This window comes from Camelina sativa, chromosome 15, assembly GCF_030686135.1.
Source record: "Camelina sativa cultivar CO46 ecotype springtype chromosome 15, ASM3068613v1".
Taxonomy (NCBI): domain Eukaryota; kingdom Viridiplantae; phylum Streptophyta; class Magnoliopsida; order Brassicales; family Brassicaceae; genus Camelina; species Camelina sativa.
Genome location: NC_141894.1, coordinates 2,177,067 through 2,191,376, shown reverse-complemented (window position 1 = coordinate 2,191,376; position 14,310 = coordinate 2,177,067). Strand labels below are relative to the sequence as shown.

Sequence of the window (14,310 nt, the reverse complement as noted above, 5' to 3'; positions counted from 1 at the left end):
ATCATCAAAGGCCCATGTAATACCGATTGGATTAGTTTTATGCCCTGATAGATTAGTTAGTTTCTCTGTTGTTGATGAGGGTTGGCACAATGGGCTTGCTTACTTAAAGTTAGGCCCATCAATGAAAGACGTCGGCCAAGAAAGCGACGTACTACTCTAATCATTACAAGAAGAAGACCAAGACATTCACGGAAGGTAGTAGCGAGCGCATGCTTTAGTGGAGGAGAGTGGAGACAACATTGCTGTACTTTTCTTTTCTTTTTTTCTGGTATTTTTATATAAAGGTTGAATGATCGAAACTGAAACTGATATGTCATATGTCGTTGAGTGTAATACCAAATCACATCGAATTCTCAACATGGTTAATGTGTAAACAAATCACAAAGACTTTGACTCTCTCTGTATCCAACGTAAAGAAGACTTGGAAAGAAGACAAAGAGTGAATTTACGTTTGTCGACTAGTCTATTATTATGTATAAATAAAGAGATGTGCATATAAACCAATGTTACCCTCAGTTCCATTTTTTTCTCTGCTTTTTCTTTTCATTAGTTTAATGAAAGGCTCTTGGAACTCCACGACTATCATCGTTCCTTTTACTCTGTTTTCTCTGATCTTCTTATTCATTTTTAATTTTCGAGATGTGTTTGGGGTTCCTACTGAACACTTGTGTCATCCCGAACAGAGGGATGCACTTTTGGAGCTCAAGAAGGAGTTTGAGATCAAGAAGCCTTGTTCTGACGGCGCTCTTCCTCTGAAGGCAGAGTCATGGGCCAATCACAGTGACTGTTGTTATTGGGAAGGTATTACGTGCAATCCCAAGTCCGGGGAAGTGATCGAGCTAGACCTTAGTCGTGGTTGCCTCCAAGGCCGGTTTCATTCTAATACCAGTCTCTTTAAAGTTCAAAATCTTCGTTTTCTAACCACTTTCGACCTTTCATATAATTATTTCAGTGGCCATATCCCATCTTCTATTGAAAAATTTTCTCATCTCACCACTCTCGACCTTTCTAAAAATTATTTCAGTGGTTCGATCCCTTCTTCGCTCGGAAATCTTTCACACCTCACTTTTCTCGACCTTTCTGGTAATGAGTTCGTTGGTCAGATGCCATATTTTGGCAATATGAACCAGTTGACCTACTTAAACGTTGATTCCAATGAACTTACTGGTACCTTCCCCCTTCCTTTACTCAATCTGACAAAGCTGTCGGACTTATCACTCTCCCGCAATCTGTTCACGGGAACGCTTCCTTCTAACATAAGCTTACTCTCTAACTTGGAGTACTTTGAGGCATGGGGCAACGCTTTTACTGGATCTCTCCCTTCGTCTCTCTTCACTATTCCTTCTTTGACGTCTGTTAATTTGAGAAATAACCAACTCAACGGCGTTCTTGACTTTGGGAATATATCTTCACCATCTACTACACTAACAGTGTTAGACATTAGCAATAACAACTTCATAGGGCCAATCCCAAGATCTATTTCCAACTTTATAAACCTTCAGGACCTCGACCTTTCTTATCTCAACACCCAAGGCCCGGTTGATTTTAGTATCTTCATGAATCTGAAGTCGCTCCTACTTCTTAACTTATCTCATTTGAACACCACTACAACGATTGACTTGAATGCACTCTTATCCTCGCAGCTCAACTCAATCTATTCAATGGATCTCTCAGGCAACCATGTTTCAGCTACAACCAAAACTTCAATTGCACATCACCATCAAATGATTAGTCAGTTGTACTTGTCAGGATGCGGCATCACTAAGTTCCCGGAACTCTTAAGGAGCCAAGACAATTTGACCAATCTAGACATTTCCAACAACAAAATCAAAGGTCAAGTCCCTGGCTGGCTATGGACTCTACCAAATTTGATATTCGTGGATCTTTCCAACAACACTTTTAGTGGTTTTGAAGGATCAACGGAACTTATCACCACCAAACCATCTATGCAGTACTTGGTTGGCTCCAAAAACAATTTCACAGGAAATATTCCTTCTTTCATATGCGCTTTGCGCTCTCTAATCACTCTTGATTTATCTGACAATAACCTCAATGGTTCCATCCCTCATTGTATGGGAAATCTCAAGAGTACTCTTTTGTTTCTAAACCTTCGTCAGAACCGTCTTGGTGGAGGTCTTCCAAAGAATATATTTAAAAGTCTAAGGTCACTTGACGTCGGTCATAACCAACTGGTGGGAAAACTTCCTAGATCTTTCATCCATCTCTCTACTCTTGAAGTTCTGAATGTGGAAAACAACAGACTCAACGACACGTTTCCGTCATGGTTGTCTTCTCTTAAAAAACTACAAGTTCTTGTCTTACGCTCCAATGCATTTCACGGACCGATACATCATGCCTCCTTTCGTACTTTGCGAATCATCGACTTATCTCGTAATCACTTCAATGGAACTTTGCCGTCAAACTACTTTGTGAACTGGAATGCTATGACATCACTTGGTGGAAACGAAGATCGATCTAAAGAAAAGTACTTGGGAGATTCTTTCCGATACTACCATGATTCAATGGTTTTGACGAACAAAGGTGTTGAGATGGAGCTGGTACGTATCCTTAAAATCTACACAGCTCTCGACTTTTCTGAAAACAGATTTGAAGGAGAGATTCCAAGATCCATCGGTCTATTAAAAGAGCTTCATGTTCTTAACTTGTCAAGCAATGGTTTCACCGGCCACATCCCATCATCTATGGGGAACCTGAGAGAGCTAGAGTCACTGGACGTTTCTCAAAACAAGCTTTCAGGAGCAATTCCACAAGAACTAGGGAACCTCTCGTACCTTGCCTACATGAACTTCTCTCACAACCAGCTTGGAGGTCTAGTACCAGGGGGAACTCAGTTTCGTAGGCAAAAATGCTCTTCTTTCAAGGAAAATCTTGGACTTTATGGTCCTTCACTTGATGAAGTTTGTGTAGATATTCATGCACCAACACCACAACAACATGAACAGCCGGAGTTAGAGGAAGAAGACGAAGAGATGATGTTCAGTTGGATAGCAGCTGCAATAGGATTAGGACCTGGTATTGCCTTTGGATTGACTATTGGATACATTTTGGTTTGCTACAAACCACAGTGGGTCACGAACCCTTTTCAACGAAAGAAACACAGAAGCAGAAGAAGAAGCACCACAAGGTCTACACCGCTTAAAAAAGAGGTAACATTCTGAATTTGAAAAAATAGAAAAACTATGTGTATATGTATATTATTATAAAGTAACTAACGAAATAATTTATATATGTGTTTGTATAGCCTTATTAAATCCAAGCAGAAGAAGACAATGAAGTAACCCAATCACAATCAGTAACACTACAAAGCAAAGAAGAAACTTAGGGAGAACACAACAAATATGTCCAGTTTTAGTTTTATATGTGGATTGGTTTAGCTTTAAAACTGTGTTCTGTTTCTCTCTGAATAACAACAAACCTTTTTCATCTGTTCTGTCTCATAAATAAACTTATTTCTAAATGCGATCGCTGCTTTTAAGATCCAACAAACCAACAAACTTATGCTACTTTTAGCAAGGAAACCAAGTCGTTAGATCAAAATCGATACACAATAACACAAAGTCACAATCTAATCACGTCTAAGCCCAACGAATCAAATTTGCTCGGAAGATGAACTTTTCACATAACCAGAGCATAAGTCAACAACAAACAGATGATCATAGATCAAACAATATAAGCAGAAGAGACTAAAAAGGGATATATGTATTATGCATACCATCATTATGAACACAAGAATAGTCTTCAATTCACTGCTGGTCTAATATTTATATACCCTTCAACATAAAGCCGATGAGCTGCAATGGATGCTTGGTTGATTACACGCGCAAGAGCCAAACACTTGGTTGTGCACTGAAACACTATGCCACTGAGCTGACTTTGGCTGGATTAGTTGCACCTAGAAGCATCTGATCAAACAAAACATACTGCCTGATCATGACTGATCATCCATTCTTTAGGATCTTCTGCAACGGAGATTGCTCTAACATTACCTCAAATTATTGAATGCGTTAATCGAAGAAGAAAACAACAAACAAACAATTGTAACACTTGGAAAAGGCTAAACTGAATTCTAAGTGAATGCTCCAAAAAACTTGAAGAAGCGTTCTAAGCGAATCATTACTCTATGAAACACAGTGAAATCACCAACCTTTATGGAAAAACTAACTCAACTCCTTGAGATTGAAGTTGGGGTTTCTCTGGAATGCTTAACTCAAAAGATCTTCTTCTTCCACACCTTCATTGATCGAAGACGTCGGAGAGAATCAGACAAGGCTTGGAGATTCGGACGGCGATTGAGTTCATCTTCAAGGTCGGAATGATAGAGATTCGAACAGGGGAAAATTTTACAGAACTTGTTTTTGATACAGGGGAGAAGAAGAAGGGTTTTGGTCCTTCTGGAATGAGAAGATGGGCAAACCCGACCCGAAATTGTATCCGTTAATTAAAAATAACCCTTAATTAAAAAACCATAGCTTGGTTCAACCGGTCTGGAACGCTCCGGTACGATCAAATTTCTCCTACCAGAACTATATGACGTGAAGCAGTTTTTTAGGCTTATAATATCATTGGCCTCTTAACAAAAAATATATATCATAGGCCTCCATTACGGCCCAATATGTTTGAAACTTCAAAGTTCCACGTTATCTCTCAAAAAAAGACGTCGGCAAAGAAAGCAACCTACAAAAAAAAAAGACGAAGACATTTTATGGACCATACGTTTTGGGAGGTAGTGCTAGACTGCTAGGTGGGGAGATTGCTTTAGAACAATTTGCAATTTTCTGTGTTTTGTATTTTTTTTTTTGTAAAAATGATGGAAGTGTTGAAATTAATATGTCGGCAATTATAATCAAAACCGAATTCTCAACATGCATAGGTTAATTAATATTATAGAAGATGTTCACTTGCTGCAAGTCAGTAACCTCTACTGACTTTTTTGGTTTTGCAAAGTATATGCTCTTCTTTTAACTCTAACCTCCTCCCTAAAATTTGATCAAGCTGCAGAATCGATGTTTCTCTCTTTGTGATTGGAATGTTTGAATTTTTGGTATTTTCTATATTTTGTGGAATATGTTTGGTTATAATATGGTTTCGACAAACAACATACAGTACAGTATGACTTTTCCACTAATAACACAAAAACCTACATTCAAGACAAAGACCTTTTGCCCTTTCTGTCCGACGTCAAGAAGACTTTGGTAGAATGACAAGCTGAGTGGATTTATCTTTGTGGAGTTAAGTTGACAGTCTATTCTTATGTATATAAAGAGATTGGCATGAAACCATGTTACCATCACAAATTCCCTTTTCCCTCTTTCATTATATTCATATTTGATACAGTCAATGAGTCTCATTCCTGTTACTTTTTTCTTTTTTTCTCACTTCTTGTTCTTTTATAATTCTCGAGATGTTTTTGCTGTTACTAATAGAAACTTATGTCATCCTAAACAAAGGGATGCACTTCTTGAGTTCAAGAACAAGTTTAATATTAAGAAGCCTTGTTTTGGTTGTCCAGGTCCTCCGAAGACGAATTCATGGGGGAATAGCAGCGACTGTTGTCGTTGGGAAGGTATTACTTGCGATGCTAAGTCCGGGGAAGTAATCGAGCTAGACCTTATGTGCAGCTGCCTCCATGGCTGGTTTCATTCCAATAGTAATCTTTCTATGCTTCAAAACTTTCCTTTTCTAACCACTCTAGACCTTTCATATAATCATTTGAGTGGTCAAATCCCATCTTCGTTTGGAAACCTTTCTCAACTCACCTCTCTCTACCTTTCTGGAAACTACTTCAGTGGTTTGATTCCTTCTTCACTTGGAAACCTTTTTCACCTCACCTCTCTACGCCTCTATGGTAACAATCTTGTTGGTGAAATCCCATCTTCACTTGGAAATCTGTCGTATCTCACTTTTCTCGACCTTTCTACTAACAATTTTGTTGGTGAAATCCCATCTTCTTTTGGGAGTTTGAACCAGTTGTCTATCTTACGTGTTGATAATAATAAGTTAAGTGGTAACCTCCCACTTGGACTAATCAATCTTACAATGTTGTCTGAGTTATCACTCTTTCACAATCAGTTCACAGGCACCCTTCCTCCTAACCTCACTTCACTCTCCATCTTGGAGTCCTTTTCGGCAAATGGAAACAATTTCGTTGGAACCATCCCTTCTTCTCTCTTCACCCTTCCTTTTATAACTCTTATTTTTTTGGAAAATAACCAATTCAGCGGGACTCTTGAGTTTGGGAATATATCTTCACCGTCTAATTTACTAGTGTTACAACTTGGCGGTAACAACTTGAGAGGTCCAATCCCTAGATCTATCTCTAGATTAGTCAACCTTAGGACACTTGACCTTTCCCATTTCAACATCCAAGGCCCAGTTGACTTTAATATCCTCTCGCATCTCAAGTTGCTTGGAAATCTTTACCTATCCCATTCAAACACCACCACTACAATTGACTTGAATGCAGTCTTATCAACTTTCAAGATGCTCATCTCATTGGATCTCTCAGGTAACCATGTTTTAGTCACAAACAAAAGTTCAGTTCCTGACCATCCTTCGCAATTGATAGTCTCTTTGAACTTGTCAAGATGTGGTATCACCGAGTTTCCGGAGGTCTTAAGAATGCAACGCCAAATGAGGACGTTAGACATTTCCAACAACAAAATCAAAGGCCAAGTGCCTAGCTGGTTACTACTACAGTTGGAGTACATGTATATTTCCAACAACAATTTCATCGGTTTCGAAAGATCAACGAAACCTGAAAAATCATTTGCCTCGAAACCATCTATGAAGCACTTGTTAGGCTCCAACAACAATTTCAGTGGAGATATTCCATCTTTCATATGCTCGTTACGCTCTCTAATCATTCTCGATTTATCTAACAACGACTTCAGTGGTTCAATACCTCGTTGCATGGGAAAATTCATGAGTACTCTATCAGATCTAAACCTACGTCGGAATCGTCTAAGTGGAAGTCTTCCAAAGAATATAATTAAAAGTTTAAGGTCGCTTGATGTGAGTCATAACGAACTGGAGGGAAAGCTTCCAAGATCTTTGATCCATTTCTCTACTCTTGAAGTTCTAAATGTGGAAAGAAACAGAATCAAAGACACGTTTCCGTTCTGGTTGAGTTCACTAAAAAAGCTGCATGTTCTTGTCTTACGCTCCAATGCATTTCACGGGCGGATACACCAGACTCGGTTTCCTAAGTTGCGAATCATGGACATATCCCGTAATCAGTTCAATGGAACATTGCCATCAGATTGCTTTGTAGACTGGACTGCAATGTCGTCTCTTGAAAAAGATGAAGATCGATTTAATGAAAAATACTTGGGATCAGGCTATTACCATGATTCAATGGTTTTGATGAACAAAGGTGTTGAGATGGAGCTGGTACGTATCCTAAAAATCTACACAGCTCTCGACTTTTCTGAAAACAAATTTGAAGGAGAGATTCCAAAATCTATCGGTTTATTAAAAGAGCTTCATGTTCTTAACTTGTCAAGCAATGATTTCACCGGCCATATCCCATCATCTATGGGGAACCTGAGAGAGCTAGAGTCACTGGACGTTTCTCGAAACAAGCTTTCAGGAGCAATTCCACAAGAACTAGGGAACCTCTCGTACCTTGCATACATGAACTTCTCTCACAACCAGCTTGGAGGTCTAGTACCAGGGGGAACTCAGTTTCGTAGGCAAAAATGCTCTTCTTTCGAGGACAATCCCGGACTTTATGGCCCTTCACTTGACGAAGTTTGTGTTGATATCCATGCACCAACACCACAAGAACATGAACAGCCGGAGTCAGAGGAAGAAGACGAAGAGATGATGTTCAGTTGGCTAGCAGCTGCAATAGGACTAGGACCTGGTATTGCCTTTGGATTGATGATTGGATACATCTTGGTTTGCTACAAACCACAGTGGTTCATGAACCATTTTCAACGAAACAAACACAGAAGCAGAAGAAGAAGAAGCACCACAAGGTCTACACCGCTTAAAAAAGAGGTAATATTCTAAATTTGAAAGAACAAAAAAACTATTGTGTATGTATATATATTATAATGTAACTAACGAAAAAAGTTATATGTATTTGTATAGCCTTATTAAATCCAAGCCGAAGAAGACAATGAAGCAACCCAATCGCAATCAGTAACACTACATAGCAAAGAAGAAGCTTTGGGGGAGAACGCAACAAATATGTCCACTTTTCAGTTTTATATGTGGATCGGTTTAGCTTTAGTACTTTGTTTTGTTTCTCTCTGAATCACAACAAACCTTTTTCATATGCTCTGTCATAAATAAACTTATCTCTAAATGCGATCACTGCTTTTAAGATCCAACATACCAACAAACTTATGCTACTTTTAGCAAGAATACCATGTCGTTAGATCAAAATCGATACACAAAGTCACAATCTATTCACGTGTAAGCCCAACAAAACAAATTTACTCTGTTTGTAGTGGGCTTTTTATTGTTTAAAACTAGTTTTAACAGCTCTGTTTAGTCAACTTTGATGCTTCTATCTATGTAATTGAAAACTCTGTTTCCTAATACATGGACAAGAACTGAGAGAGGTATTGAAACTGCCCTACTACATCAAAACTGCAGAAAGTAGATGAAATTATATTTTAATGTCACAGTAGAGGACATAACCCCATGGAATGCATAACTTGATGATCCGATCATCACCACATCTAATTGCAACAATATAAATTGGACGCACCATTGGATTAAAGATTGAGATTTTTCCTATTGGATTTTTTGCAGCACCGGACCAATAGAAAACAAACAAACAATTGAACATTTGGAAAAGCCTAAACTGAATTCTAAGTGAACGCTCCACAAAACTTGAAGAATCGTTCTAAGTGAATCATTACCATACGAAACACAGTGAAATCACCAACCTTTATGAGAGGATCAACTCCATGAGATTGAAGCTGGGGGTTTTCTCTGGAATGCTTACCTCAAAAGATCTTCTTCTTCCTCACCTTCACTGATCGGAGACGTCGGAGAGAATCCGACAAGGCTTAGAGATTCGGACGGCATCTTCAAGTTCGGAATGATAGAGATTCGAACAGGGGAAAAAATTACAGAACTTGTTTTGTTTGATTCAGTTGATGGATGATACAAGGTCGAAGAAGAAGGGTCGATTTGGTCCTTCTTGAATGAGAAGATGGGCAAACCCGACCCGTTTAATTAAAACCATATAGCTTCAGTCAACCGGTTTTGAAACAATCCGGTACACGATCAAACTTCTCCTATCAGAAAACCATGACGTCGAGCAGCTTTCACGTTTATAATATCATGGGCCTCCATTATGGCCCAATTTGTTTTAATTACAGTATCAAAGTTTCTCGTCATACTCTTTTAGGCTCAATTTAAGAAGAAATCTGTAATTAAATGAAACTAGTGTGAGGACTTATATTTTCCGAGATAACAGTAACAGTTAAAGCCTTTTTTAATACTCCAAAGTTTTATTATTTTCCTACTTTTCCTATTAATTATATACACTTGATTGTCACTTGTTATTCTTTCATACATAATCATTTTTGGGGTGGCACGACCAATCATTGCTTCAGTTGATCTTAATCCTAATGTTAGGAAGATAATGCGCTACTAATTCAATTTTTCTATATTAAAAAAAGAAACGATAATGGACAAAAAGATGATCGTCTTGTAATGATTGTAATTGTAAATCATACTACTTCTAGATATCAACTGGATCGTAAGCAGTTTTCATTTTCTTACAGCCAACCAATTGAAAGCCACTCAATACCAGATTCATCCTACTTTTTGAATTTTCCTTAGTCCAAGTCGTCACAAGTACAATGATCATTAATTATTATTCTTAGCTCAAATTATGTCTTCTTGAAATAAAAGAAACAAAAAAACACTTCCAATATTGTCAAAAACAAAAACCCATAAAAACAAAAACAAGAAATTGCAAAAATAGTCATGTTGTTTGAGACTTGGGAGTGGGAGAGAGGGAGGCCACGGCACACAAACTCACAAAAAGCGTCTTTATCTTGTGCACCGTCCCACATGTGATTGCTGGGTCACCCCACGCGTCAGTCAGAAGAATGGTATGATCCTTTTTTTTTAGATTGTGCTCGCTATGAGACCAGACCCCACAAGGACCGAACTTAATCAATGTCGTTCTCACGTGGTTTAATTGCCAATCTCAACTTTTTTCTAACCAAAAAATATGACTGTGAACCTCTCTCCCCTAATATTTGGGACATGACCTAGCCTGGCCCTCAAACCGAAAGTTCTCCTCTAGATCCTTTGGTCCGCCACGTGTCATATGGTCTACATCACGTTAAATAATATGGAATATGGTCTCTCGCGAAATTGAATTAATGTCTATTAGTTCGAACTTCGCAAATAATTGAGTCAATGCAAAGATTTTGGTTTTTCCACCGTCGTTGCCGACACATCAAACATCAACCGATTTGATCCAAAGAAAAAAGGTCAGTGTGGGTTCCCATGAGAAGACTAACATATTCACATGCGAGGGTCATAAACAGTCATCGCATTGGCTCCCACTGACTACATTCTCTTGTGGGGAAAGGCTTCGTCTAGTACAGTTTCGTCACGGCGTCTTATTATTGCTAATAAACTGTTTTCGATTCGGGTTAACATTTTTAATGGAATTATTTTGATACTAGAGAGTCTAGCTAGAGCATTTTTTTTTTCTTTTTCGTAGGGTTAGATGCTAATGCCAAATCTACCTAAATATTTGTTAGTTTCGGTATTCATGAGATGTAGAGACCGTAGTGTTTGATTTATGTTAAAATCTCAAAATTTGGTTTAAGTTTTCATAGTTTCGAGGTTGGTATATATGCAAACGTGGAGCTTGTAACGTTTCTTTTTTTCTTATTTTAGAATCCTTATGTTAAACGTGTATGGCTACGATCTACGGAACTTTATTCAGTTTGCATGCTCAAGGGCCAAAGCCATTTCCGTTCTGTACTACTTTTTTACCCATTACGGAATTTATCTTTTTTTTGCATTATTAAACTTACCAAAGTTTTTTAAAAGAAAACGATATGATCTTATACAGGTTACTTACGTGGAAATCTATTGGATTGATTGTTATCTACTAGACTACTACTTAACTAATTAATTTTTGCAAAATTAATTAACTCAATTATCTTCTTTTTTTTTTTTTTTGTTTAACAACTCAAAGATAGAATTCCATTTTTCTTAACCAAAAAACTCAAAGATGGTTATATAACATCCTTTGTACGAAACAGTCCTTATAGATTCGTTATTGACTTTTGCTTTTACCAAACCTGTAGCCATTTTGGACTTTTTTTTTTTTTTTTTTAATTAAGTGCGCTATTTATACAAATTACCTAACTTTTCAAATTTATATTTTTTTTTTATAAATTGTTTTCGCATCATACATTTTGGGTCGGATCATTTTGTCACATGCCATCACTATTTACTAGTACCAGACGAGCAGTAAAATTTACTTTCAAATTCTTTGTTTTCACATACTGTACAAATAATTTATTTTCTAACCAATAATTGCATTAGGAATTTAGGATAGATAACCCACTAACGACCAAAGACAGCTCTGCCTCTATCTTGCCGCAAGAAAAAAATGAAAGGGGTCCAGTAATCTCTCTCTCCATTTGATTTTTTTTTTCTTGAATCTTTTGGAGCATTAAATGGGTTGTGATTTCTGATTTTGTGAGTCTCTCTTTCTTTCTCTACTCCATTAGCTTCCTCTCCGGTTAGGGTGCTACGCAATTTCTCCGAGCTTAGGTCATCTACCCGGTCTTCACTCCTCTTCCTTTGATTCCTTTAGCAGCATTACGCCATCTCTCTCCCTCTCCCTGGTGTGTATTATTACTGTCACTTATTACTAACTGTTTACGTTCTTGATTTACTTTTTGAAAACCTTTGGTGCAATTCGAAATGTTAATTTTTTTTTAATCTCTGAATTTTGTATACGAGAGAAAATTGTTTCAGGCTTTTTCAATCTTTCATTAATTTTTTCAGTATCTTTAGTTCTGAATTTGGATCGAAAGAACAGATTATTTTATTTTTACTTTATAAAGAGCTTTTACTCTTTCATTTCAAGGTTCTTATTTCATTTTTGTACAAACGACAAATCTAGTGGATTCGTTGGCAATTTTGTTTCACAAGGAACAGAAAAATTTGGCCAAAAAAATACCAAAAATATTAGTTTTCCAATTTTCAGATTGTTTAATAAATTATACGAAGGTTTTTATTGCTTATTTTCCCGGAAAAGTAAAAAAGAGAAAATCTCCAAATCTCGTAACATGATTTCTATATCAATAAGTTATCTCTACTTAAAAGAGAAAACTCGATTTGGCTTCAAGTTCAGATCAGATCCATTATTATTCTCTCCATCTCTGTTACGTACAAGTTATAATTTTGTTTATAACTCTAGAGGAATGTATAGAGCTCGTGTTAATGGAAGTCCATGTCAGACATGAATATTCTCTCTTACAATCTTTTTTTTGTCCTTAAAACTGTTTTAAATTACTCATATTGTTTTTTCCCCCGGGAAAAAGAATCTTTGAAGAAAATTTTCCTACTTTGATATTATATTTTAACTCCCTCTTGCTCTTTGTTTTAATGCAACTCTCTCAAACTCTATGTATATTATCATTCATAGGGTTCAAGATCGTATGATACTTTCACCTTTTGGAAGAAAATGGGACATCTCTCCTCCATGTTCAACGGCTTAGCTAGATCCTTCTCAATCAAGAAAGCCAAGAACAAGAACGGTAAAAGCTACGCCAAGGAAGCAGCAGATGAAATGGCGAGAGAGGCGAAGAAGAAGGACCTGATTCTTAGATCCTCTGGTTGCATTAATGCAGATGGATCTAATAACTTGGCTTCTGTTTTCTCTAGACGCGGTGAGAAAGGCGTTAATCAGGACTGTGCCATCGTCTGGGAGGTACACTTACTTCTACTTCAAGCTATCTCTAGAAAGCTAGCTTGTTTTGAATGCTCCTTTGAATCATATTCTTGATTCGTAAATAGGGATTTGGATGTCAAGAAGACATGATCTTCTGTGGGATATTTGATGGACACGGTCCTTGGGGACACTTTGTCTCTAAACAAGTCAGAAACTCAATGCCTATATCTTTGCTCTGCAACTGGAAAGAGACGCTTTCTCAGACCGCACTAGCAGAACCCGAAGCAGACCTAGACGAATCCGATAAAAAGCTTCAGCGGTTCGCCATATGGAAATACGCATACCTCAAAACTTGTGAAGCTGTTGATCGGGAGCTTGAGCATCACCGAAAGATTGATTCTTTCAACAGCGGCACAACCGCTTTAACCGTTGTGAGACAGGTAAAGAGACTTTCAAGATCATTAGAAGGATGCTTTGTTCGTTGCTTAAATGGTTTTCTTGCTGCAGGGTGAAGTTATTTATATAGCAAACGTTGGGGATTCACGTGCCGTATTGGCCACGGTTTCAGATGAAGGAAGCTTGGTCGCGGTTCAGCTCACCGTAGATTTCAAACCAAATCTTCCCCGTTAGTTCCATAATCATTATTAGATCATGTAAATCTCACTTCATTTTGCTGAAGCAGTTCTGAATCTTTTTCTTTCAAATTCTGTTTTTTACTCTGTTTTGAAAACAGAGGAGGAAGAGCGTATAATCGGATGCAACGGCCGAGTGTTCTGCCTCCAGGACGAGCCAGGAGTCCACCGTGTATGGCAACCAGAAGAGGAGTATCCAGGACTCGCAATGTCAAGAGCATTCGGAGACTATTGCATCAAAGAGTACGGATTGGTCTCAGTGCCTGAAGTCACGCAAAGGCATATATCCATTAGAGACCAGTTTGTAATCTTGGCCACTGATGGGGTAAGAACATTTAAATGAGCTTTTTAATTTAATTTTGTTTGTTTATTATTAGCAAAGTCATTTAACTTGAAATATTCAAGGTATGGGATGTGATATCAAACCAAGAGGCCATAGACATTGTTTCCTCGACCGCTGACCGGCCAAAGGCAGCTAAACGACTGGTACAGCAAGCGGTTAAGGCTTGGAATAGAAAGAGACGTGGAATTGCAATGGATGATATCTCTGCCGTTTGCCTCTTCTTCCAATCGTCAGAGTCTTCCTCATCTCTATCGCAACATGTTCACCCTGACTCGACCTTGTAAAGTAGGTAATGGTTTTGGGACCAGGCAAGAGAAAAAAAGATAAATGCTGTGATGTAAATAGACTTTTCTTAAAATCGCATTGATTATCAAATTTCTTGCCGAACCAGAGTTCTATTACAATCTAAACAACACAAT

General features: G+C 37.8%; 3 protein-coding genes and 1 long non-coding RNA gene across 6 annotated transcripts; 3 read left to right on the top strand and 1 right to left on the bottom strand.

Moving 5' to 3' along the window:
• The first annotated feature begins 250 nt into the window (after positions 1-250).
• On the top strand, positions 251-3,478 carry LOC104744707 (receptor-like protein 32). The gene is made up of 2 exons (XM_010465795.3): positions 251-3,167; positions 3,263-3,478. The coding sequence occupies exons 1-2, from the start codon at positions 504-506 to the stop codon at positions 3,269-3,271; spliced, it is 2,673 nt and encodes an 890-aa protein (XP_010464097.1). The 5' UTR covers positions 251-503; the 3' UTR covers positions 3,272-3,478.
• Positions 3,479-3,525: 47 nt separating this feature from the next.
• LOC104744709 (uncharacterized) lies at positions 3,526-9,277 on the bottom strand. 2 transcript variants are annotated; one of them, XR_760673.2, is made up of 3 exons: positions 8,922-9,277; positions 4,166-4,695; positions 3,526-3,980 (listed from the first exon to the last, which is right to left on the bottom strand). It is a non-coding gene; the product is annotated as an uncharacterized LOC104744709 (long non-coding RNA). The 2 variants fall into 2 exon arrangements; XR_015582356.1 differs by lacking the exon at positions 8,922-9,277 and having other exon boundaries at positions 3,526-3,997; positions 4,166-4,443.
• LOC104744708 (receptor-like protein 33) lies at positions 4,808-8,359 on the top strand. Its single transcript, XM_019237335.2, has 2 exons — positions 4,808-8,022; positions 8,116-8,359. The coding sequence occupies exons 1-2, from the start codon at positions 5,359-5,361 to the stop codon at positions 8,122-8,124; spliced, it is 2,673 nt and encodes an 890-aa protein (XP_019092880.2). The 5' UTR covers positions 4,808-5,358; the 3' UTR covers positions 8,125-8,359.
• A 2,152-nt stretch (positions 9,278-11,429) lies between the features above and the next one.
• On the top strand, positions 11,430-14,278 carry LOC104744705 (putative protein phosphatase 2C 34). 2 transcript variants are annotated; one of them, XM_010465793.3, is made up of 7 exons: positions 11,430-11,635; positions 11,748-11,864; positions 12,671-12,955; positions 13,042-13,356; positions 13,424-13,541; positions 13,650-13,873; positions 13,954-14,278. In XM_010465793.3, exons 1-7 carry the CDS (start codon positions 11,627-11,629, stop codon positions 14,173-14,175), a joined length of 1,290 nt encoding a protein of 429 aa, XP_010464095.1. In that variant the 5' UTR covers positions 11,430-11,626; the 3' UTR covers positions 14,176-14,278. The 2 variants fall into 2 exon arrangements, with proteins under 2 accessions (XP_010464095.1, XP_010464096.1); XM_010465794.3 differs by having other exon boundaries at positions 11,447-11,640.
• Positions 14,279-14,310: the final 32 nt, after the last annotated feature.

What these genes read in the sequence shown, in the direction of transcription:
- LOC104744707 (XM_010465795.3), top strand. Translation starts at nt 504, where the DNA reads ATGTTACCCTCAGTTCCATTTTTTTCTCTGCTTTTTCTTTTCATTAGT.
- LOC104744708 (XM_019237335.2), top strand. Translation starts at nt 5,359, where the DNA reads ATGAGTCTCATTCCTGTTACTTTTTTCTTTTTTTCTCACTTCTTGTTC.
- LOC104744705 (XM_010465793.3), top strand. An exon ending in ACTGTGCCATCGTCTGGGAG is followed by an intron (nt 12,956 to 13,041) that starts GTACACTTACTT and finishes ATTCGTAAATAG; the next exon opens with GGATTTGGATGTCAAGAAGA. An exon ending in CTTTAACCGTTGTGAGACAG is followed by an intron (nt 13,357 to 13,423) that starts GTAAAGAGACTT and finishes TTCTTGCTGCAG; the next exon opens with GGTGAAGTTATTTATATAGC.